At 34.4% G+C, this 27,951-nt stretch overlaps 2 protein-coding genes across 2 annotated transcripts in view; one reads left to right on the forward strand and one right to left on the reverse strand.

Annotated features, from left to right (window-relative positions):
• LOC117325401 (receptor-type tyrosine-protein phosphatase alpha-like) overlaps positions 1-8,222 on the forward strand; it is a 27,244-nt gene extending 19,022 nt beyond the window's left edge. The window contains exons 12-18 of the mRNA XM_033881575.1: positions 242-341; positions 798-871; positions 1,758-1,889; positions 2,254-2,376; positions 2,661-2,818; positions 3,139-3,274; positions 5,110-8,222. Coding sequence (XP_033737466.1) covers positions 242-341; positions 798-871; positions 1,758-1,889; positions 2,254-2,376; positions 2,661-2,818; positions 3,139-3,274; positions 5,110-5,172 — 786 coding nt within the window. The 3' untranslated portion in view covers positions 5,173-8,222. The remainder of the gene's footprint in view (positions 1-241; positions 342-797; positions 872-1,757; positions 1,890-2,253; positions 2,377-2,660; positions 2,819-3,138; positions 3,275-5,109) is intronic.
• LOC117325402 (ras-related protein Rab-10-like) lies at positions 6,671-21,516 on the reverse strand. Its single transcript, XM_033881576.1, has 6 exons — positions 21,154-21,516; positions 19,268-19,328; positions 18,299-18,437; positions 16,526-16,615; positions 13,403-13,504; positions 6,671-12,942 (listed from the first exon to the last, which is right to left on the reverse strand). The coding sequence occupies exons 1-6, from the start codon at positions 21,278-21,280 to the stop codon at positions 12,859-12,861; spliced, it is 603 nt and encodes a 200-aa protein (XP_033737467.1). The 5' UTR covers positions 21,281-21,516; the 3' UTR covers positions 6,671-12,858.
• Positions 21,517-27,951: the final 6,435 nt, after the last annotated feature.

Here is a 27,951-nt window from a genome sequence, read left to right on the forward strand (position 1 = left end):
GAGACATTGAATGCCATATTTTTGTAATACAACAATTGATTAGACCTGGCCAGTCTAACTATAGGTGTTGGTTTTCCCCTTTCGTTCCTTTATTCAAGTATACAGGGAAGTAATTTTGAGAAAGAGACTTTTTGTTACAGCAAGACAGGATATAGCGTACAAGGTGGTTAGTTTTTATTTTATTTATTTCCTTTCCTTTTCGACATGATATTTTGCATGTTATTTTCTTTCTCCTTTACAGAAGCTCGATGATAAACGTCCAACCCTACTCACAGGTCAACTGTCAGAAGGCATGATGCCAGAAAACCAGGGGAAAAACAGAGATTTGAAAATACTGCCAGGTAAGTAAGTCAGACATTGTTTCATCAAGTAACTAAAAATTTCTGAAATCACTATGGCTGTTGTCATCTTCATTTACTGAAGAAATCCTGTATCAGAAGCATGTGTTCTTGTCGTAGGTCTAGCTCTCTAAGAGTCATATCTTAGTAGACATTGTATCTACAATCGACAATTCGCATTATATAGATTAAGATTAACTCGTTATTTGCTTGTTTAAATATCAAACGTCAGTGTGACCAAATTCCCTGATTGAATAATTGAACATTTGCACAAATAGAGACCACTCGTAAGTATAAAATCAAGTTGTCCAATCTATTAATCCAATAAATAGCATTATACCTAAATACTGTAATTGATATCACACTGAAAATAAAAGACATATTTTTATCTCAAAATATATTGTAAATTTATCATCTCCTCCCTTATTTAAAATATCTACATGTATTTTGATTTTGTAGGCAACAAGAACCGTCCCTTTTTGTCGTCACAGCCAACCAACAGGACAGATTATATCAACGCCGTGTTCCTTCCGGTAAAACAACATTTCAGTATATTTATAGAATGTATTTCATTTTAGTAAATATGTTACATTGGTCAAATACTTTTAAATACCCATACTAAAATTGTACAATGTATATACTGTAAACAGTGTATTTATAAAGTATACGGGACCTATTGCATTGACCAATTATTTACGGGAGGTAACCCTTGAGGAAAAAATGTTGTTCATATGATCGTTTAATCAATGGTTTATTTTAATCAGCTTAGGATAGTTATATAATCGTTTAATAAATGGTTGCTTTTAATCAGGTTATGATAGTTTTATGATCGTTTAATCAATGGTTTATTTTAATCAGGTTAGGATAGTTATATGATCGTTTAATCAATGGTTTATTTTAACCAGGTTAGGATAGTTTTATGATCGTTTAATAAATGGTTTATTTCAATCAGGTTAGGATAGTTATATTATCTTTTAGTCAATGGTTTATTTTAATCAGGTTAGGATAGTTTTATAATCGTTTAATCAATCGTTTGTTTTAATCAGGTTAGGATAGTTTTATAATCGTTTAATCAATCGTTTATTTTAATCAGGTTAGGATAGTTTTATAATCGTTTAATCAATCGTTTGTTTTAATCAGGTGATGACATATATGTAATCGTGTCATACTCATACATGTTATCATACACAAAATTAAACGGGGGAAAATAATAAGACCGAAAGTAAGCGTTATGCAAGTAGTTTTTGTAGAAGGCTTCTGTCTAGACTAAGTTTAATAAAACATAATCAGAGTTAATGGATAGTTGGGTAAAATCCAAATTAGAATTTATGGATTTAATCATTTGTATGTGTCTTTGGTTAACGATGTGTGTGATAGATAATTAATATTTTTGAAATTAACATTGATGTGTTTTCACAGAGCGTTCAGAACTATGAGGGATACATTGCTACACAGTGGCCACTCCCGGACACTGCTGGTGACTTCTGGGCCATGATATACGACTACAAGTCTACAGCTGTAGTCATTCTGGACAGCGATGCTGACGTCGATGTTTGTAAAATTGTCGACTCACATGCAATACAGCGTTTTATGTCTCTCCACAAAAGAACATTCCTTTAGACTACATCTGTATATATAATATTATATTGTATGTTTAAGCTGGTATATTCACAGAAATATCATATGAACACCTAAATAACAATGAGTATAATCGACTATTCTTCTTTAATCTAGTCACATAAACAACTCTGATAGTTCGACTTAACTTTCGTTTTAAGGAGGCACTATATCATACTACATGTATAAGTAATCTTCTAAAAATAATTATCAATATACAGTTCCTACCCAAATTTTTAGAGACGCAGTATGCCTTCCTCTGTAGTGTCATATACAGCCAACTTCTTTTTTCACACAGGATCCAAGTCTGATGCCGTCGCAGGAGTCAGAAATAACAGGGGGATTATTTTCTGTACAAACTGCCAGTAGATCTTGTAGTGAAGGCTCCATCGTCATGACAGAGGTCTACCTATCTAAAGCTGTAGGTGTACCCACGCTCGAAATGCTTTATTCTACAGTCCTGTAGGCCGACTTTAATACCTATCTTATCCTTAATGGAATAGGATTAATATATTACGTTTATAAAGTGATGCTTGAAAAGTGTTTGTTTGAATGTGTACCCAAATTGACAGATTTATAAGATAAACCTGAACAAAATTAATTCTGATTTAAGGTATCAATTGTTGTTGTTGTTGTTGTTCAATTGCAGCTTATTTTACCGAAACTCACGCCTTTGCACTTTATACGTTATTTATTGTCTTTCAGGGGAATGATACCTCACACAAGCTCAAGATATTAAGAATGTGCGACTGGCCCTACGACAAGCAAACATGTTCCGAGGGCTACATCACGCAAATGGTGTATGCGGTACAGGGATGGCAGAAACAAGCCACTTTCGCCGGTCCTGTAACCGTCGTCTGCAGGTGTTGTTTCCTGTCTATATATTTGATGTCTTTATTTATAATGTGTTTAGTAATAAAATACCCCTTTAAAAGCTACCAATTGACAATAGAACAGTATAAAAGTAAAAGTGATAAATTGTTTTATCAACAAAAATACATCGAATTTACGCTAGATCTCTGTCTTCACATTAAACTTTGCCGATAACCACATACATCGTTTGGCTACAAAATGAATAAATCGTATCAACACTAAATTTAAACTTTATTTATTTTACAACAATTGCGAAACAAGTTATATCATAGTGATAGCATACGATGAAATAAAGGTTTTTTTTTGTCAGAAATGGGTCCTCGAAATGTGGAATATTTTGCACGGTGGCCAATGCCATAGAAAACATCAACCTCAACCAGAGGACAAGCCTGATTCAGGTGGTGAGACAGCTCCAGCTTCGATGTCCGTCTTTTATTGGCACTTATGTAAGTTTACACACCTTTTCTTATAAACAAAGTTAAATATTTCATGTTATTCTATCACTGAACATTGTGGTACAATTCGAGGCGGAAAAATACATTCATCACTTGCCTTTCTTTTTTTTATTTATCCAATGACGCCTCGGTTTTTCTTTGATCTTTTGTTGGCGTTATATTGCATACTATGTGACATTTCAAATATCACATATGTGATATCTGAAATATCACATGGCATTTCTGATTGGTCCATGCCTCAGTCTTGAGGCGGGGCCAATTTCAAATGTGGGCGTGGCAAATGAACAAAGACAGGAAAACATTTTAAACAAAATTTAATGAAATACGAGTGCCGTTTAGAAATATTCTTTGTTGTCTTCTTTCTTCACCTTGTATGCATACAGCCGTGCTGCGATGTTCCGTCCTGTCCATATTGAGTTGCTCATCAAAACCTGACGAAACAGAATATAAAACCCTGTTGAGTATATTTTAGGTCTAACAGATCAGTAAAAAAACGCATTCATGATTACATATAAAATTTCAGTCATTTAAAAAAAATGGTTATACAGATTACGCCAAATGTAACCATACATTTTCGTTGCACAAAAATCTTATCATAAGCAAAATAGTGATGAAAATGATAACAGGACGAGTGGATAAAAATACCGATTAACCGATTCATCGATGTATTTAAACAATTTCATGGACTTTGAAAGATTCGTGACATCGTGAACGTCGAAATTTACGAAAAATATTTCATTTTACAATTTGTTCAAACAATATGATTTTAGACTTACCTGCTTGGTAAAGGGAAGTAGCGCAGGTCCTCTTTCCGGAGCAGTTACCGTTTGTGTAATTTCCCTCGAATCCTGCAGTCTTTCACATGTTTTTCACATTACCGTTCAGTTTATTTACAACAATTGGTTACGTTAATTCCTTGGTATCAAATAATCCAATGTCAGTAGCTACAGTGTCACTATCTTCCAGTTCATACTCATACTTGGTCGGTAAATACATCGACATCAATGATCAGTTCATGATCCGCCATGGTTGACAGTCTCACTAGAAATGAATGGACTAGACTGTGACAGAATGAAACGTGTCAGAAATTGGCGGGAAACATATCACAGTGACAGGTTTTGATCAATTTTATAGCTCCACCCCTAGGCACGTGGGTGACAAAACCTCGGCTGTCATTGGATAAAACAGATACAAAATGGGTACTCGTGACGTATCGCATATATCACACTCGTGCTACGCACTCGTGTGATATATCCGATACATCACTCGTACCCATTATGTATCTATTACATATTTCATTGAGTAGGACTTATACCAAAAAGTCCTTTTCAATTATTCTAGAACAAAATATGATTCAAAGCTGTTAATTTAGCATACGATAAAGATATATCTGTCTGATGTTTAGTACATTAAATATGATTCGGAGTCAAAAACTCGACAAAAGTACCTTCCTTCGTCAAGACTGGACATAGAAAACTGCTTGTCTTGGTGATGGTGGCGTGTTTAAATGCCATGTATTTTCTCCCAACGTCACAACTGCCAGCGTTGTCATAGTTGCTTCTTTTGTCTCCATTGTGATGTAATATATGATATAAGTTGTTCTCTCTTTGGTGGAAGGTTGCACCTGTCGTTTTGTCTTTATATGAATATTCGCAAAATATACATTTCCTCTCCTAGATGAAATGTTTCGGTCGCATTTTTGAGGTTTGAGGTTATTATCTCCAATGCGATGTAACATTAATATCTTTATGATTTGACTGAAATCCTAATTCGATCACATCATATTTTTCTTACATACTAACGTGACAGTTTGTTTCCCTTTGCAGGAGAGTTACGTCGCGTGCAACCAAGAAGTGATTCTACATCTCAACTCGTTGTCAGAAAACTAGTGGCACTTCAGCAAACTGATATCCGAAAATGTTCAGTTTCTGAATTTTTTTTCGATATAATGCAATTCTAAACCCGATTTGTCAATCTTGTTGGTCCGGATGAAAGCATTCAAGAAGTTTTTCTATGGGAAGAAACCCACGTCATCCGACAGATGACCACATACCTTTTCAGGGTGAAAGGCAGGCGTGTTACAACTGTATTACCAGACTATCCTTACATTGATTTGGATGTGTCGCCTGCACCCACTTAATTGAAATGTCATTTTGAAAATTCCATGGTCACCATATGAAAAGCCATATGCTTTATGTTGCCGGTTAGTTGGTAGGTTGGTTAGTTGATGGAGTTTAACGTCCACACAACGTCTGAGGTCATTTGTGGATGATATCACGATTGCATAATACTATTGTGTATGGACATAACTCCGGCAATGGATGGAATTTGATACAAGGATTGAACTCGAATTGCAATCCCTCATTCATGAAAAAAGGGAAACAGTCAGGAAACAGTTAATTATGCCAACATTGTAATCTACTTGAATATAGGAGGGCGAGATGCCAACATTGTAATCCACTTTAATATGGAGGGTGAGATGCCAACATTGTAATCTACTTGAATATAGGAGGGCGAGATGCCAACATTGTAATCCACTTTAATATGGAGGGTGAGATGCCAACATTGTAATCTACTTGAATATAGGAGGGCGAGATGCCAACATTGTAATCCACTTTAATATAGGAGGGCGAGATGCCAACATTGTAATCTACTTGAATATAGGGGGGCGAGATGCCAACATTGTAATCCACTTTAATATGGAGGGTGAGATGCCAACATTGTAATCCACTTGAATATAGGAGGGCGAGATGCCAACATTGTAATCTACTTGAATATAGGAGGGCGAGATGCCAACATTGTAATCTACTTTAATATAGGAGGGCGAGATGCCAACATTGTAATCTACTTGAATATAGGAGGGCGAGATACCAACATTGTAATCCACTTTAATATAGGAGGGCGAGATGCCATCATTGTAATCTACTTGAATATAGGAGGGCGAGATGCCAACATTGTAATCTACTTGAATATAGGAGGGTGAGATACCAACATTGTAATCCACTTTAATATGTAGGGCGAGATGCCAACATTGTAATCCACTTTAATATAGGAGGGCGAGATGCCAACATTGTAATCTACTTTAATATGGAGGGCGAGATGCCAACATTGTAATCCACTTTAATATGGAGGGTGAGATGCCAACATTGTAATCTACTTTAATATGGAGGGCGAGATGCCAACATTGTTATCTATTTTAATATGGAGGGCGAGATGCCAACATTGTAATCCACTTTAATATGGAGGGTGAGATGCACTATCTCCACCATATCTCAAACTGGTGAATTGGGAATTTCAGATAATTTTAAAAGAACTAAAATCTGTACATATATTCTATGGTTAATCCTTCATATCACATATTGCAATAAAAATGAAAAAACAATATTGTAAGAATTAGAATTCCTTTATTCCTCTTATGACTCAGTGTATACATACTGATTTGATGCGTGAATGCATGATATTTAGGCTGATACATGTTGTACACTTAAATAATAATTTGTAATCTACATTATCTGATTAGAAGCTACATCATGTAAAATATTATTTTAGCTTGGACAAGTCCAGAAATTCTAGACACCTTTTACACACATCCAATGAGCAACACAATATAAGACGATGTAGCGCCCTTAAAAGGCTCCACATAGCCATATTAATACACACTGGATATAGATATATATATGGTTATATAAAATAATATTGGTCTATTCACTTCGGGAAAAAACAGTTCAATGATCCCAGAACAAACTTTCTCTGTAATGAACCAATGTAACAAGTACTTAATAAACTAAAGATGTAGTTTATAACAGACCAGATGAAAAGTATCAATATATATATATATATATATGTTGTTGGGAGTCCCAATATACGTAACTTTGGTGCATTTTCATCATCCAGAAATTTTCTCATCACAAACAATGATTATTCACCATACTATCTTTTTTGTAGCTCTCATGAAAATATTAATGTAACTCGAGAATTTTTGTAGGGAATATCATAAGTCAATTTTTTTGTATGGAATAAGTGAAAAATGCAGGAAATCACATCATAACCTGATCTCGTTATAAGTGCCATCCCGGATGCCAATATTGCATCAGGTATGGCACTTATAACGAGAACCCTGGTAAACGTTACAAAACAATGTTAGATTTTGGACATAAATTAATTTTTTAAAACATCTGTAAGACTTTAACATGTATCGTGTTTAAATTACACCTTTTAATTACTGAATTTGAATATAGGGATATTTCAAATTACAGACAGACTATATGAAAATCTCGGGGTGTGGGTGATGGGTCTATTTGTCTATAAATGTAGCATGACAAGTGGGAAATTTAGACAAAATAGAACTGTATTGACTATTCTATAAATAATCAAGTTACCTGTGAAAAGGATTAATTATCCACAACAAACCAAAGGAAATTGATTAATTATCTTACATAATGAACGAAATATAAGCAAATTTTTTCCAATCTTGTAATGCTCACAATTCAGCGGACAGTTTACATTTGATGACACTTAAGCCTCTGTTTTATCGATACCAACATACAAAATACTTGGCATCTTCTTCTGATGTAAAGTAAACTCAAACTTTGTTATGTAGAATTCTGATAATGCGAAGAATCTGCTGAACTTGGAAGTAAAAACTCAGTTCTGACAACACAAATTCATATAAAACATACCGGTTTTTTTTTCAAATACTCGGGTTATCTAAATTTTTCATGACCCCACTGATTTTGAGATAGCCAGGTTTGGCTATAAATAAATTGTATGTCTTTGTTATATGTTTGTTTTAATTTCTCTCAAGTTACGAATATTGGGGCTATTAACTTCCTACCTCCATCAGGTTATTTTTATGAATTACTGTAATTACATTGTTTCATAAACCTTCAAGTGGTGGATAACTTATGTCAACAAAATATTGAATTATAACTATCATAAACAAAAAATGAAAACAAAAAGAAATGGTTCTAGTTCTCGATACATACGTTCATGTTCCTGTTACATTCTAAATTCTATAAGAGGAATTTTACCAAGCCGTTCACAAATTTAAGCACAAACAAAACACCATATCCCCAGACAGCGTCAGACAAACCAGCATTGCTGTTGAAAAAAAATGGGACATTACCAGATATCGGGGGAAAGAGGTGAGGTTTTTAAAAGCATCACTCATGCATTCATACTAACACTTGTAAACTTTATGTATCAATATATGAGAAATACAGTTATATCATTTCATGTCGTAAATGGGAGTGACAATACACAACAAGCATACATTCAGTCACCTGTGTACCCGTACATGGAAAACATGTACCACAAAGAAAATATAAACAGGAGTAAATCAGTAGTTCATAATGTTTTCATACATGATTGAAACATTTCACAGCTGGATATTTACATTGTAATAACTTTATCGTTTACCTATCTGATTTTTGACAGAAGACTGACTTAAATCAATACAGAATAACAACACATTCTAAAATTATATATTTTGACAGCCTAATTGGTAGCAATCAGCCACTGAAATTTGTGTATGTTATTAAAAGAAAGATTGCAAACATAATTTGAAATACTGTATTATTTAAAACAGGATTCATTTACGGTAGTGTCAATCATAAAGAAGCGACCCTACAATTCTCCTTATAAAACTGAACTGGTCCAAATTGTGAAATGGCAGACAACAATCTTAATATAGGCACGGTATGTACAGTCTAGTTGTGCTACATATATCTAGAAATACTGGTTCAATCAGACAGAAATGGTTTCTTGGAATTAGATACAAAGCTGGGTTTGCCAGATAATAACCACAATCTTCTATTTAAGAATATTTTATTTTTAAAGCAGCAAGCTTTTTTTTAAACTTTTGGTTCATTAACATGTGAAGAGGGTTTCTCTTGCAATTGTTGTCAAACAAGTAAATGATATCCTACTAGTGAAATTATTGATGAAAGTGAACCTTTAGTACCATTTGTTATTCTAGTCAATATGGTCTGCAATAAAATCAAAACTGTTTGGGCTAGATGGTATAAAAAATGACAGATCCAATAATTCAAAAGTTAAGAATGTTATATAGGAGGACCCAGTAGTACTAAAGTATGAAAACTAAAACCCTGATTTATCAAAAGTTGTTATCATCCTCAAATTTTCCCCAAATGATTTATTTCTTGTTGCACATTGACCAATTTAAAGACAGACATGTTTTCATGTAGCATTCATCAATATAAATGCAATCTTGAAATGACAAATTTCATGAAAGTTCCTTTCGTTTCATGTTGAATATGTGAATTCAGCTGGCATTAATAATGACTATGAGAGCCAACTGAAATCACTTCAAATGTGATAATGCTACTCCACACATAAAGACAATTCTGATGATATTTGAATCAATAACTTCATACGGAATAAAGTCCAAATTCATGTACAAATTAAGCACACGTTAAAAGAGGCCAGGTAGTGTCTGAAGATGCCACCATCAACAATAGACTGGCAAGCATAGCTCGAAAGATTGCCAATTGAAGAAATCAACAAGAAAATTCTGATTCGAAAGAATAATGTTTGAATAAGTTAAGTCTGAATATAACACAATATTTGAGAAATTGGGGCATGTTACTGAAATGTTAATTCATTTTGTCATTCAACACAAAGAAATTGCACTCTGACACATGTACATTGTACAAAGTAAATTACTATCATGAATATACAGCAGCAGGTATAAGGAACATAACATCACTGTAAAGGTACATCATCCTACTTACTGTCAAGGCTTACTTACAGTGTCATAGCTTACTTACAGTGTCATAGCTTACATACTACTGCATGCGATTAGTTCTACTTTCATATAAATTAATATTGTGTACAATTAAAAGTCTGTTATACAATACAGCTTAAAAACAAACAATAATAACAAAAAGACTTCTTTTCTCTGTCTTATTATGAATGTGACCAACATTGGCACTCTTCTAATTCAAATGTAATACCATGTACAGTTTTACAGGTTTAACAAAACACATGTAAACTCAGGACTTGAATAAATGTACAGATACATTGGACAGAAACTTCACCATTAACAGCAATGTATATCAATACTGTTGCAGATTAAGTGCCGCGTGATTGCACTACTGAATTAGCACTACACAAGGATACAAGAGGGAGGCAACTGTATCTCTCTAATCTCCTTCGAAGGGGATATGGGAGCCAACTCTCAACGTAACTCTCAGTTACACATGGGACAATATTAACATCTGTTACACATGGGAGACAACTCTCTATCTCTTGCACATAAATGTGTTTCACAAGGAAAGCAGCTTCCTCATTCAAATTGGACACGACCTATCACTCTGAGCTAAAGGGAAATAACTCTCTATTCGGGAACTTTGAAGTTTCCAGGCAGGATCACTGGATAAGGATTTCCAACCTTATTATTGTAAGTAATGCTTCTGGCTTCCTCATTTAAAGGAGGTCAACATGCATTATTGATGAATAGTCTACTAGGATATGGAATGATCTATTATTTTTTTTAAATCAATCCTTGCAATGGAAGTTCTATGCCATAAATATTAAATAATTTTCAAAAGTTCTAAAGTGAAGGACTGATGAAGAACCAATCTGATCATGTTATTAACAAATTACCACAAACATTATTTCTCACAATAAAAATCATAAACATTGCCTTCATCTTTGAAATGTCTCAGCTTGTGTGACCTTGAAGCAGGACCAGAGATTTGAACACTAATTAAGTCCCAGGAGTGGAGTCTATATATATGACAGATCTTTGACCATGACTTCTGACCTCAGAACAGTGCATTAGAAGGGTACACATTAGTATAATTGACCTTGATGTGTGACTTTGGAGCACAGCCTGAAATGAACATGGTTTGACACCATCTATGATCAGACAATAAAGTGTGAAAACAAAAGAAATACAACACTTTCAATTGGGACTGTGAATATGTATAATTTTCAACAATTATTCTTAGATGCAGGTGAAGTTATACAATCTACTGAAAAGATTTTACCACTGACCTGTTAAATTTCTTCAACTTAAAAGGAATGTTAAAACTAATAGATAATGATCATTTCAATTGCTGAAATTTTTATCTTTGTGTTATCGAGTGCAGAACTCACATTAAAAAACTGTTTTTAAGCGGCAAAAACATTGACAAGCATATCATTTCATGGCTGCTAGCTTTTGTGTTATGTCCTTGCAATCACAATCACTTTCTCTCAAGTGTTTGTACAACAATATAGACAGCAAGCCGTATTAAAACATCCTGGTAACACAGCATTAGAGTTCACATGGCCAATGGTTACTACCTGTTACAGACAGTTAATTGAGGTGCTTACCCCCAAAATCATACAATCTCTTTCCATTTTAAGATTAAATTTTTAAAATCAGATTTTTCTTTATGAGCTGTTGTTACCTTAAATGTCGATTGAAATTGAAGGGTAATAGTGACATTTTCAAAATGTACAGGTCAAGATAATTTAAGTTAAAATATTGTTTGAGTTAATTAAGTTTACAATTTTCTAGTAAACAACTCCACACAATTCCACAGGTGCATTTAGCTTTACACCATTGGTTACAATGTGAGAATATTCAGTGAAAATGCAATAAATGTGTACAGAAAATATGCAGAGCAAAGGTTTTACTATGTCAAATTGAACTCTTCCTTAAACTTGAACTGTAAATGAAATCTTTGAGGAATATTTTGTCTTTCCACTAATCAATACTGACCAAACACTATTAGTGTCTTTTAACTCCATTGTTACATCAGTAAAAACATACTGGCAGCAAACTGTTCTGAGAATGTCACTGGGCTGATAGGTTGATTCTGTTAGGAAGTACATAGGATGGGAAGGATACACACCTGATCACAGCTTATAACAAGCTTGAATTATTATACATCTCATTTTGGCAATCTGAATAATTCATAAAATCAGTTCTTCATACCTTAAATTTCAACGAAAGACTATATTACATCATTATGAATTAGGTGCCAAAGTTCATTCTGAACAATCAGTGGTATACGTATACAGAGGGGTAAATTTGATGATAAAGCTTTCATTTCATACCAGCCTGATGTGATGAAAAAGCACATTTATGCCAGTGCATTAAATTACTTGTATCATTCCATGAATCCGAGTAGGAGAGAAATTATCCAAATAATTGAGTAGATAATTTTCCCGCAGAAAACAGAAATGTTTACTCAACGTAATTTTTTAAAAATCAACATATCTTATGGTAATCTTGAATAGCAATTAATTAATGAAAGCATTTTTTATTTCAAGGTTTTTTAAAAAGAACCTTTTCTGTACTAAGGAAACGATGGGATAAAGGTCTGGTGCAGAAAACTCCAAGAAACCGCACGACTAGATCTGCTTCAATGTAAGGAAGCAGCATATGAATCTGTGTTTCTGTGGAAAAGTCCAGGTCCATCTGTCAATCCCATCTACGAGGAGGAAGAACGGGGAGAACCAATGGTCGGATCCATTTGTTGCTCCCTTCTACAAGGGAGGGAGAGGAGAAGGGACAAACAGTCAGCAAAGAAAATTGTCTTTGAAAGTTACCCAACATATCACTATGTTGAACAGCAATTTTTCTTTTCTTGTTTTGAACCACCTGTGAGGGTCTCTCCCTTGGGTTCCGAATCTCTACCTGGTGTCTGTAAGAGGAATCAGTCAATAATGAAATAAAAACAAAATTACAGAATTTAAGTGCATAATAAAACAGTTTAAGTACATAATAAAACAATGGCATGACCAAGAAATGCCTCAAAAAGAACATCATAAACATTTAATTTGATTTCCAGATCAAAATTTAACAGAAGTTTAATATGAAGTATACTGAGGATTGCTAAAGCTATGCACGTCTCCTACCGACTACCTACTAAAACAGTAACAAAGACCTTGACCCTAAATCCCTGGAACTTGTAATTGTCTGAGATGTTATGGTCCTATATTATTATTGGACTGGTAGCAATTCAAAGGAATATGCTGCACCATAAAAACCTGCATAAAACTTTTTCAAAATCAAAATCTGCTGACCAGAATAAGTTGCTGTACATAATAGATATTTGATGATCTGTATGATAATATTACAAAATCACTATCCAGTTAACTTACCTTCAGTAATATTGCATTGGCTAAATCCATAAATGCTTTTTCCACATTTATATTAGCTTTTGCACTCGTTTCTAAGAAGGGTATTGAGTGTTCCTTTGCAATCTGGAAAAGACAACATAACATTAGTGAGTTAGTAATGGTTGTCTGCATGGTCGGGAAATATATCTCAAGACAACTTAAAGGGTTTTGGACACATAGGGTATTTTTCCATTTTCTGTTAGCCCGACCCCATAAATGTTGGCTGACACAGGTTTTACCTCGCCTTACAAAGCTGTTTATCTATTTTAGGCCAGTAGGGGGATATTGCTGCTGGCTGAAAAATTTTAATGAGCTAGGTGGTCACGTGGTCCGACGCGTCATCTGGTTCACCTCACCAGTATCACTAGGCTAGAATCTGCCTTGTTATATGCATTTATAGAGGGAAAATTCAAAGAGCCCCATATTATTTTGTAAACATTGAAAGCAATGACAGCTAGTGAATGCCCTGATTTTATCATCTTACATGTTTAGATTTTCTTTCCACACCTCATGTCTGTAATTGTATAATCAAAATAGTAGACCAGCCGACAATATTATAACCTTGGTAATTTACTAATATCACATGTCATCTTTTTTATTTATTTTTCTATTTTAAAAACTCAAACAATGGCATATACACTATAGGTCTACTCAGAGATGTAAATATCACATATGTGATATATACATCTCTGGTCTACTATACAGTGAGGTGACAAAATGATCTCACTTGTGCAGTCTTTTTATTTTTTTTCCTAGCCTTGTTAACCATTTTATTTTTGGCATAATTTGATCAGATTTTGTACACCTTTAAGAACATGTTTTACCCTTTCCTGATGTAATATTAACATAAAAATATCCATTTCTTAATTTTGCAAGATAAAGATTTGATAAAAATGCAGTAGTTTGAAATACAATTTTTAAATATTGGTTGAAATGAAAGCGTCCAGATAATTTTGTACTCAAAGCATGTTATGATGACATGTTGGAAACTAAATATCCTTGGATTCTTTATTTAAATCAGGAACTTTGAACTGTCAGTCTTGGGTAAATGTTTGAAGAAATCGGTTACTGTTCTGATCAATTTTACAGTTATGTATTCAAACAATGTCCTTTTTTGACAATTTCCTTAAAGAATGTTTTATGAAGGTTATGAAGGAAATGTATTTGATGTGGTGAAAATGTTACGCAGACATTCGTATTGATTTGATTAAAACATATCATTTTAAATACTCTAGTATGTTTAAACGTATTCAGTTACTCAAAGTAGAAAATATAAAAGAACTTAACAATTTAGGAAAATATTTATCACCAACAAATAATTAAACTAAAGGAAAGATTTTTTATAAGATTTTAATTAGAATATATTCATTTTTAATGATTATTTCTCTGTTTCCCTGTAACAAATCTGACAAATTAGTTTATTGAATTATAAATCATGTAAGAGTGGATGCCTTTGTCCATTAATGTTATATACTATTTTATCCAATAAGTTGTAGAACTTATGGAATAAAGTTGAATTGAATACAGTTGTTTAATGAATAACGGGATCATCACTGGAGTACATGTACTGTTGTAACCCAATATATTAATGTAAAGTATTCCCACATCACAAAACCTTTGGTAGATAGTGTGTAAATAGTGATTTAATGCGACACACATTTGGGTGTTTATAACGTTAGTTATACAAATGTACTATCATCTCGGCAGCAGTGAACCTGTGACGTAGGAGGCTGACCGACCTCGTTAACAGAATGAAATTTTGCATATAGGTCAGTTGTCCAGATGGACCCATACCATGCCCTGTATCTCAGCGTGTACATACACAACCCCAGGAGTGTGAGGGTAATTTGACTGGCTTTTCAGAAAACCAACCTATAGACAACTTTAACCTTTTTGTGTCTAAAACCCTTTAATACAAAGCAATACTTACGAATATTGATAGTAAAAACAAAGTGAGCAGGAGCTATAATACAACCTCCGTCATCAATAAAATAAATCTGTCCAGGGGTGGATTAGATATCATCACATGTACCAGCATCATATTTGAAAAGTGGTCAAGTGTGACTTTTGATCTTGACAGATGACCACTAAAATCTACTCAGGTGAAGAACTTGATGGTGTGGCATTATGGAGTAAATATAAACAAAATGTATCCAAGGTTTTATGAGATATAGAGTACATAATTAAGCTTTTCATTTCAAAAGTGGTCAAGTGTGGGTACAATGAGGGGAAATAACTGATTGAATAACATATTAACAGGAATTAAACATTATTATCTATATTCTGCCTCTCCTTTCCTGCTTTGTCTGGTTTGTACAGTAAGTTTTAAGCTAACTCCAAATTTCACTAAAATATCCGTATTTTTTTCCAGAACAAAAAAGTCCCGGCTTGATAGTATGGAACCACCCTGTTTTTGACCCAAAAATACAGAAAAGAAAATAACACATAATCTGTAGGGTGTGTTGCAACTATAGTTCAGGTTTGGTTGGAATAATAACATTTACACTAAAGAAATTTTGAAACACTGAGCTAAACACAAAACATCAAAACTCCAGATTTCCAGCATCACCAATTTCCAGAGCTACTGGACCAAAAATTCTGCATGACATTCCGTACATGAAAGATGTGATGTCCACTATATGATCTAACTATATACAATGTACCAAGTTTGGCTAACTTTGAGCTATACTTTTTGAGTGACGGATCTCTATGTAAAACTTTGAAGAGAAATGTTGATGACAATTCTTATCTAGGAATGGAGACTTTTTCATCAGTTCCAAGATGCCTAAAGCCCTGTATTGGTAATCAGACACTGATCATAAAGTAATGTAACTTTCACTCCTGCACAAACAAAGACTCGTCAGGAAATGATTCTGTTTAAGGTTGGAATATGGAGTCCTATTTTTCTTATCAGGCTTAATTCATCTATCCCCGACCGACCCATTTCATACATCAGATTAGTCTGGTATCAAATTGACTAAACTACATGCACATCCTGTTGTAGAAATGTACAGTACTAATAAGCCTGTATATATGTCTGTAGGTATGACGGATGCACTACAAAGAGTAATTCAAAGTTTTCAAGCTTGGCCATGTTTCACTTACCGACTCTCCACGGTCCTTTGACACTTGACGTTTGTTCTCCATGTCACATTTATTACCTAAGATCATTTTTTCTACATCTTCATTGGCATGCTGAAATACAAAAATAAAACTTTTTCTGACAAAGAAATTCATTTAAGTGCTAAGAGAAAAATGATAATTTACATACAAAATGAAGTCATTCCAACAGCAACAGAATGATGTGATTTTCAGGATGTTTTGCAATAATCCACACTCCTCAGTAATTTTTTTATGGTTTTTCAGGCATGTCCAGAACACAATTTCTAAAATTGTAATGGGTACTCAAATTTTAGATCCACAAGAACAAGAGGCAAAGAGGGCCTGCATGTCAGTAATCATTGCAAAAATATTTTATGATACATTTCAATTATTTTTCTACCTTTTTTGCTGCATCTTCCAACTATGGTTAAAAGTTATTTTTTCTTTTCTTTTTTTCCTTTTGAAACATTCCCCTATTAGGCCCCCTCTTTCAAGCCCTTTTCTCCAGTTGTAAGTTACCCATATCCTCCATTTATACAACATTAGATCCCCTTAGCCAAATAATACTTCAGACTAAATTTCATCAAAATCCATTTAGTCATTTAATTTTAGAACAAGTAGGGATTTTAAAGATTTACTTCAATTTCCCTCATTGGGCCCTTATTGAGTCATTATTTATGCAAAATCTGTTCCCCTGCCCCCAAGGATGTTTCTGACCAAAATTGGGTTCAAATCCATTAATAACTTTTTAGTAGCAATTTAAAGGAATTACCTCTATTTCCCCAATTGGACTCTGCCCCTCTGGCCAGTTGGGGTCAGTCACCATTTATGCACAATATGTTCCGTTTCCCCCAAGGATGTTTCTTACCAAATTGGGTTGAAATCCATCAAGAACTTTATGACTAGTTAGTGATTTAAAGAAATTACCTTTATTTTCCCTATTGGGCCCTGCCCCTCTGTCCAGTTGGGGTCAGTTACCATTTATGCACAATATGTTTTGTTTCCCCCCAGGATGTTTCTTACCAAATTGGGTTGAAATCCATCAAGAACTTTATGACTAGTTAGTGATTTAAAGAAATTACCTTTATTTTCCCTATTGGGCCCTGCCCCTTTTTCCCCTCGGGGTCTGAGTCACCATTTAGGCAAAATATGTTTCCCATCCCCCAAGGACCTTTCTGACCAAATTAGGTTAAAATCCACTCAGTATTTTATGACCAGTAGCGATTTTAAGCAAATGTTCGGGCCAGGTGAGCTAAAAACACATGTCTAGCATTCAATTACATCATTCTGTGTATGAATCCCGATAACAATCTACTATTTCAGCTCATCCAATGACAACCAAGCCGCCTTTTAACCAGTGGTCTACCTATCTACGACCAGACAATACCAGTATCATGATTACTTCTACTCCATATCATTATCTCGGACAATTCATTGTCCATTCTAGATTCATTCTAACATGACATTGGACAGCAAGATTAACTTGCAGTACAGTCATTTTCAATGGGTAATTTTGTTTGTTTTTTTCAATCATAGAATGAATTAGATACCTTGAAAATGAAGCTGATATAAAAAATTATGATCTGTTTGATAACTTCTGGGAAAATGGCACCAACAAAAAGCATGCAGAATTTATGTTAATTATATAATCATAATGTTCACAAATACAGATATCAGGTTACCGAAATATAAACCAAGGGTTCCAATAAATTCTAAATTATTGTTCTCAATAAAACATCAAGTAAAATTGAAATGCAATTATGTTAGCAGTTATACCTCATCAATGTTCCTTAACCACTTGGATATATTTTCGAAAGACTTTGTATTAGTGATGTCATAGACTAGCATGATGCCCATAGCTCCACGGTAGTAAGAAGTGGTGATGGTGTGGAAACGCTCCTGTCCAGCCGTGTCCCTATAACACAAATCTCATCATATTACCTTCTCATACAAACAATATTATATCACGCATCAATACCTGATATATATAAACTGAATAAGTATTGACTATTATAATCTATATTCAGATTAATGCATGTAAACTTGTTATGTGGTGATAATCATGATTTTAATGCAGAGAAATTTGTGATTTGTCAGTCATGACGTAAGTATATATACTACAAGTAGTTTTCCAACCTGTTATTGCCTCCTAGTCATTATAAATACATGTATATAAAGAAGAATATCTATGTAATGCATCCAACTATGCAAAATTGTTTCAAAAGAGCAGTTTACATAATAGGACTACTTTTAGATTTGTATTGTATTGTTGTGAAAGATGACCGAATATACAATGTTATAATTATATGCTCAATATCTAGATTGCCAACAATGGCAGATGTAGTCTACGATCACCCAAGTATGGGAGTGTAAAGTACGTCCTAATACGAGCTTGACCAGCTGTAGACTACGCCGATTGTAGTCACACACGGCCGAAAACATCACATTCAGGACGAGGTGACATAAACACCTTCGCTTAGAGAAGTCAGCTCATCACATTCATTCACAACAGTATACTAAATCGCAGAGGCACACCTGATACGCAAACTTGTCACTTGGTTATAATTATACGTTTATGATTATCTGAACAATTATGAATAAAATATGACCAAAGTATGAACATCCAGAGACAAATAGAGTATGACATAGATCCTGGACAAGCTATAATGCAGGAAAATAGATGGACACCAACATTATCCTATAGTTCCCCTCAGTTCAGGAATTTACAAAACTAAATATACTTACCATATTTGCAGTTTTATCTTCTTGCCTCCTAATTCTACCGTCTTTATCTTAAAGTCGATACCTGAAAAAAGAAAATTATATGCTGATCATGAAGATATATAAATTAAATGTACATGTACCTTGTATATGATATTGTAATATCAATATACTGCATAACAATTATACCTGGTTTATCACATTTTACCTGTACATTTATTTGAACTTTAGTTCTAAATCCTGACTTTGCATACAGATCTAGCAGGATGTTTTGTGTAGAAGAATATTAATACATGAACAAATGTGACTCAAGAGTTTCAGTTAATCTTTTAGAATATGTATGCTTTTACGTCTCCAAAATTAAGCTGGACTTATATTATATAGCTATATTTGACAACAACTCATCATCATGATCAGACTTCATACAAAATGTGGTTTTGACATGACTTCTGAATTGCTGCGCAGCATATCATATCATGGATCAAGTGACTGAAAATCAGAGAACTTCAAATAGTGTTGTTCTGTACAATAAACAACTAGATATCAAACCTTTCAAAAGTACATATACATGCATCCTATACTCAGGACAAGAACATTAATCATGATACAGATATACATAGATCATCTAGACCACCAGTAACCGCAACTGGTAGTTAATTGGCTATATATATAATTATATACAAATATTTTCATCCAAAATCGACCCAAGTCATTAAACAACCATAACGGACCAAATCCAAGATGGCAACATGCATTTCGGCTTATTGCAGAAGTTGGTTAATCGGGTAAAATGCCCCCGCAAACAGGCAACCCAATTAAGCGGAATGCAGTACTGTATACATGAGCATTAATCAAACACCCTACAGTGTACGTTATAATAACTACAATATAATAGTAGTGATAGCCCGATAATTTTTTTGGTATTTTCTTTTTGATGTGAACAATTCCCTTTATTCCCTAGTCTATTCTCAAACTTGTGGACATGATTTTAATTAAAATGTTACATTATAGATGAGTAAATTATTGTATTACAATTAATCGCCGGCTTAATTTGAAGAAAATATATATTATAAGGCCAGGTACAATATTTTTTCCAGTCCACCACGTGCACGTGCACACTGACAGATTGGGGAAAACCACTGTATAATATGCAACCTTTAAGCTCAATATATAATTTTATTACTGAAAATACAGAATATTCTTCTCTGGTAACTTTACGAACATATACGTATACACATTGAAAATAATTCACTCACATCATTCATTTGTTGTGCGTGCCTAAGCTTCTTTATCTAAATTTGCTGTACAATTATGCACAAACTATACCTCAATTAGCGTATAGTATGCAAGGTTGCGTATTATACGCAAGTTGGTGGTTTTCCGCAATCTGTGGTGGACTGGAAAAAATACTGTACCCTGGCCTTATAATATATTTTTACAAATTAAGCATGCGATTGAATTGTAATACAATAATTTACTCGTCTATAATGTAACATTTTAAAACATCATAAGCATGTCCACTACCTGTGATAGTCACAGGAGTAATCCCCAGGTCTAATCACCCTAGCTATTAGTGTATACACTTGCTTTTACAGTTATCATCTCAAGTTTACATCCATCTATGTATAGGCTACTCAATGGCCCACCACTTAAAATGTGTTGTATCATTTATCAGAATTTGGATGTGTCAATTCCCTCTATCAAATAGATGCAGTTGTCAGACTACATTAACGGATTTCCGTAATGACTAATAACATTTATTTTGCCATCATGGATGTTTATATTAAAAACTGATACGTGAGTATGACTCAACAATCGGAAGAGATGTGTATGATGATGTCGGGCCATTTAAAATTAGGGAGGGGGCACCTGATCGGAATCAAAACATAGTACTAACGCAGATGACTTACCTATTGTGGAGATAAATGTTGTATTAAAAGCATCATCAGAAAAACGAAAAAGAAGACAAGTTTTGCCTACGCCTGAATCTCCGATCAGAAGCAATTTGAACAACAGATCATATGTCTTTTTGGCCATCTCAGACTTTTCAAATAACACAAAATGGCGGAGTCCGATTAAGTTAAGAGCAAGAAGATTACTCTTTCCTTTGAACCTCCTCTACTTTAACTTCGACAGTCCTCGAATCTCTGTCATTTCCTGTGTCAATCTTGGATAAATTGACAATCTAATTTCTATTTCTGGATATTATATCAGATCAATAATCGGCAGACTTCATCAGTCGCCTCGAATCACGTCACTTCCTTATACGGGTTCTATTGCATTACTTCATCACAAGGGAAATAACTCTTACAAACTAGACGTTGGTATCAAGCAGTAAATTTTAACCGGGGACATATATATATGTATGGGCATCTGTTTGAAACGGGCAATATTTTACGTTTGAATGCACATGACTGACATATTTTCAAGATTGCCAAGCAACATTAAATGAAGATCAGAGGAGAATGGCAAGAAATCTATTTGACGTAGAAAACCATGTCCAACAACTGGGCTATCGTTATAAATGACTGCAGCGTTTTGCAACGGCAAAAAAGCAGTTATATATGGCATATGTACATTTTTTATATTAATGATAATGATCCAAATTATAAATGTTTATATTGGTCTCGACTCTAATTAGGGATACTTGCTATTTGTCGTGATAACTTAGTAAAAAATAAGTTTTATCGTGCCATTTTACTAGCCGAGTATACGTAATTGCTGACCTGCTTGGAACTCCTATACTCCTCCTTTATAAGTTAGAGCCTACGCGTCTTTGATTTATTACAGTTTGACTGATGGCTGCTGCGCGCTGTGCTGCAACATTTTTGCTAAAATCACTAAATGGCAACGGCAAAATAAGAAAGCAATTACAGTAAACGGTTCTGTATATATGTGATTTTTTTTGTAAAGAATGATAATGATATAAATCCAAGTTAGAAATGTTCATATTTGTCTCAACTCTAATTTGAGTTAATTCCTATTTGTCTGTCCCTCATATCATATCACTCGTTATAACTCCCTTGGATCACTGTTGCATGGACGATCGAACAATGACCAAGATGCCGCTGATTCTAAATATTTCGCACGGTGGAGGTCAAAAATGGATAACTATTGTAAAAAAAAAAATCTTCAAATTCATAAGTAGCGTTAAGTTTAGTCATCAGACACATCATCTATAGTGCAGTAGGCCTAAGTCTTATACAGTGCTGCCAAGACTTCAACACAGTATGCGCATTTGATAAATCTTCATCATTAATGCCAAGTAATGACTCATGAGACATTAAGGGGCATCTAAACAGCAAATCCAGTAAAAACACTGATATTTTACAGGCCTATAAATTCCTACTGTAGTGCAATTTCACAATAGTAACATGATGAACTTTTAGAATGTTTCATGGCAAATCGTGGGACTTGCTGTTGACATGTAAAATGTTGTTGACGAAAGAAAAATGCATGTTTCAGGGGGACATAATTAACTCATTTAACCCATATATTACACAAACTTGCCCTGTCGTTTACATGTTAGGAGCATTGGTTTGACCAGCTTTGTCGTTATTAAATGTATGAACGCTGTTTTTGTTTTGACCTTGAAATGCAAATGGCTGTCGTGAATGATATCTAAAAATATGGCATATAAGGAGATATTTAAAACATCAAAATGCTCTTATTAGACAATATAATTAATTCTTGAAGTGGCAAGAAGACTGCTTTTAGGAAAATATTGTTCAACCGTCGAGTTTGAGGTAAAATTTGCCTATTTCTGAAAAAGGCCGCAAACTCACCAGTTTAACAATTTGACTTTCAAAGGTCCTTCTTACTATGATTAGATGTCTTAAAAGTACGATATAGGAGCGTTTTTGTTAACTGAAATAACTCCCTTTAGGCATATTTGTGTAATGTTATTCACAGCCGCCATTTGCATTTCAAGGTCAAAACAAAATAAGTGTTTATACGCTTCTACCCTGGGCTATAGACACTTGTGAACATAACAATTTGGCTATTTTTCAGGTTTGATAATTTGCGTGACTTAGAATTATTCCATGCTACATTTTACCACAAAGTTACTCTATAGAAGAAACTGGTAGCACCTACAGCAAATTATTGGTGATTGTAAGAAGCTACATGTCCAAACAAACATTTTGGTATATTACATGACTATTTTTGTGCAAATCAGCTTTATATATTTATTCGTGTTTGAAATTCAATGTTAGTCTGCTATATAGATGACCCTAATACAAGTATATAAGTTCTATTGATTTGACGATATACCATTGAATTGAATCATTTTTTCTTTCCTTTGCTTTTCTTTTCTTTTTTTGTCAAGAATTCTCTTCGTTTCTGATGTTTTTCTTCGTATATTATATTCGCGTCATTTTTTCTTTTTATGTAATTTTTCCTGCCACCACGTAATATTTATGCCTTTCTGGACTATCGGGCCTTTTAGACCATTAAGACACAACGGTTTATTATAATGATTTAGCGTTGTTTTGATGTGATTGTTAACAGGATTACTTAATATAGCATAGTTATTTAGACAACCTAACGACAGTTTTATAACTCTTTAATTGAGACCATACAATAGTTTCGGAGGTGCTCGGCAAACCTTGTGTAAGAAAGCTAACATCACAGGCATTGCGAAACAGTTCTCTACTGGTCTGGGTACCTTTATCACACTACAAGTAGTAATTTCACGGATGCCAACAACATGTAATCCTACATAAAATATCCTAGATACGATTATAGACATCATGTCTACCCACTAGACGCACATGGACTTTCATTAGACCAACTCTCAAATGTATAACGAACTGTCAAATGCCTTGGGTTTTTTTTTTACTTTAACATCCTATTAACAGCCAGGATCATTAAATAACGTTCCAGGTTTTGAAGGTGGAGGAAAGCCGGGGTACCAGGAGAAAAATCAATGGCCTACGGTCAGTACCTGGCAACTGCCCCACGTAGGTTTCGAACTCGCGACCCACAGGTGGTGGGCTAGCTAAGTGATCAAGTGTCCGGACACCTCAAATGTCTTAGATGGGTTTGGAAACTAAATTATTTTTTTTCTATGAAGTTCACAAAATAGGTCCCTTATTATATCCTAATTGTTTCTTACCATTCATTTCATATATCCTCTTTCTTTCTTTTCAGTTTTCCATACAAATGTTTATCGTGAATACTGTATAGTCAAACCTGCCATATAGGAATATCAAGGCAAAGGATTCCAATGAAACTCTATTCATAATCTATGGATCTATAGTTCCTTTCCTTCACATTTACAGGTTTTAAACATCTCTGCCAAATGAAATTACTGATTTTTGTAATGTCGTGAGAGGACCTATACTTGTGACCAGACCCAATATTAAACAAGAATTCTGTAAGCTTTGGCGAAATATAAGTGCATTCACGACCACTATTCACTTTTTAGGATGCTTAATTTCACTCAATGAATTCATATCCTGGGACCTACAACATTAACAGAGGTTCATAGATATAATGATGCCCATGTGTATCTGACCCCAATATTAAAGTTCATAGATATGATGATGTCCATGTGTCTGACCCCAATATTGAGGTTCATAGATATAATGATGTCCATGTGTCTGACCCCAATATTAAGGTTCATAGATATAATGATGCCCATGTATCTGACCCCAATATTAAAGTTCATAGATATAATGATGCCTATGTATGTCTGACCCCAATATTGAGGTTCATAGATATAATGATGCCCATGTGTATCTGACCCTAATATTAAAGTTCATAGATATGATGATGTCCATGTGTATCTGACCCCAATATTAAGGTTCATAGATATAATGATGCCTATGTATGTCTGACCCCAATATTGAGGTTCATAGATATAATGATGCCCATGTGTATCTGACCCCAATATTAAAGTTCATAGATATGATGATGTCCATGTGTCTGACCCCAATATTGAGGTTCATAGATATAATGATGCCCATGTGTATCTGACCCCAATATTAAAGTTCATAGATATGATGATGTCCATGTGTCTGACCCCAATATTGAGGTTCATAGATGTAATGATGTCCATGTGTGTCTGACCCCAATATTGAGGTTCATAGAAATAATGATGTCCATGTGTCAGAACCCAATATTGAGGTTCATAGAAATAATGATGCCCATGTGTCTGACCCCAATATTAAGGTTCATAGATATAATGATGCCCATGTGCGTTTGACCCCAATATTAAGATTCATAGATATAATGATGTCCATGTGTCTGACCCCAATATTAAGGTTCATAGATATAATGATGCCCATGTATCTGACCCCAATATTAAAGTTCATAGATATAATGATGCCTATGTATGTCTGACCCCAATATTGAGGTTCATAGATATAATGATGCCCATGTGTATCTGACCCCAATATTAAAGTTCATAGATATGATGATGTCCATGTGTATCTGACCCCAATATTAAGGTTCATAGATATAATGATGCCTATGTATGTCTGACCCCAATATTGAGGTTCATAGATATAATGATGCCCATGTGTATCTGACCCCAATATTAAAGTTCATAGATATGATGATGTCCATGTGTCTGACCCCAATATTGAGGTTCATAGATGTAATGATGCCCATGTGTGTCTGACCCCAATATTAAGGTTCATAGATATGATGATGTCCATGTGTGTCTGACCCCAATATTGAGGTTCATAGATGTAATGATGCCCATGTGTGTCTGACCCCAATATTAAGGTTCATAGATATGATGATGTCCATGTGTGTCTGACCCCAATATTGAGGTTCATAGATATAATGATGCCCATGTGTATCTGACCCCAATATTAAAGTTCATAGATATGATGATGTCCATGTGTCTGACCCCAATATTGAGGTTCATAGATGTAATGATGTCCATGTGTGTCTGACCCCAATATTGAGGTTCATAGAAATAATGATGTCCATGTGTCAGAACCCAATATTGAGGTTCATAGATATAATGATGCCCATGTGTCTGACCCCAATATTAAGGTTCATAGATATAATGATGCCCATGTGCGTTTGACCCCAATATTAAGATTCATAGATATAATGATGTCCATGTGTCTGACCCCAATATTAAGGTTCATAGATATAATGATGCCCATGTATCTGACCCCAATATTAAAGTTCATAGATATAATGATGCCTATGTATGTCTGACCCCAATATTGAGGTTCATAGATATAATGATGCCCATGTGTATCTGACCCTAATATTAAAGTTCATAGATATGATGATGTCCATGTGTATCTGACCCCAATATTAAGGTTCATAGATATAATAATGCCTATGTATGTCTGACCCCAATATTGAGGTTCATAGATATAATGATGCCCATGTGTATCTGACCCCAATATTAAAGTTCATAGATATGATGATGTCCATGTGTCTGACCCCAATATTGAGGTTCATAGATGTAATGATGCCCATGTGTGTCTGACCCCAATATTAAGGTTCATAGATATGATGATGTCCATGTGTGTCTGACCCCAATATTGAGGTTCATAGATGTAATGATGTCCATGTGTGTCTGACCCCAATATTGAGGTTCATAGAAATAATGATGTCCATGTGTCAGAACCCAATATTGAGGTTCATAGATATAATGATGCCCATGTGTCTGACCCCAATATTAAGGTTCATAGATATAATGATGCCCATGTGCGTTTGACCCCAATATTAAGATTCATAGATATAATGATGCCCATGTGTCTGACCCCAATATTGAGGTTCATAGATATAATAATGCCCATGTGTGTCAGAACCCAATATTGAGGTTCATAGATGTAATGATGCCCATGTGTCTGACCCCAATATTGAGGTTCATAAATATAATGATGTCCATGTGTGTCTGACCCCAATATTAAGGTTCATAAATATAATGATGTCCATGTGTGTCTGACCCCAATATTAAGGTTCATAGATATAATGATGCCCATGTGTGTCTGAACCCCAATATTAAGGTTTATAGATATAATGATGCCCATGTGTGTGACCCCAATATTAAGGTTCATAAATATAATGACTATGTGTGTCTGACCCCAATATTGAGGTTCATAGATGTAATGATGCCTATGCGTGCCTGACAGCAATATATTCAGGAGAATCATAGATATAATGATGTCCATGTGTGTCTGACCCCAATATTGAGGTTCATCTTTGTAACAATGCCAATATTGAGGTTCATAGATATAATGATCCCCATGTGTGTCTGAACCCAAAATTGAGGTTCATAGATGTAACAATGCCAATATTGAGGTTCATAGATATATTGATGTCCATGTGTGTCTGACCCCAATATTGAGGTTCATAGATGTAATGATGCCAATATTGAGGTTCATAGATATAATGATGCCCATGTGTGTCTGACCCTAATGCTGAGCTCTGGCAAAACATTTGACTTTGAACCCATGAAGATTTTACCTTTGATCCAACTTGCATCCAACAAGTTTTTATGTCATACATACATATACTTAACTAATTAGTAAATTTCTTGTCACCTTAACAGAAAAGAAAAACAAATAAAAATTATCCAATAAAAGTCCCATCTAAGGCCATAAGGGTACTATCAAGCAAAATTTCAGAAAGATACCTCTGTCCAGCAAAAGATGGACAAACACTCTAGGTCCTCTTCATCTTGATGCAGGTTTCTCGTCTGCATCCTCTAAAGAAACAAGTCAAACACGATG

This window comes from Pecten maximus, chromosome 4 (assembly GCF_902652985.1).
Source record: "Pecten maximus chromosome 4, xPecMax1.1, whole genome shotgun sequence".
Taxonomy (NCBI): domain Eukaryota; kingdom Metazoa; phylum Mollusca; class Bivalvia; order Pectinida; family Pectinidae; genus Pecten; species Pecten maximus.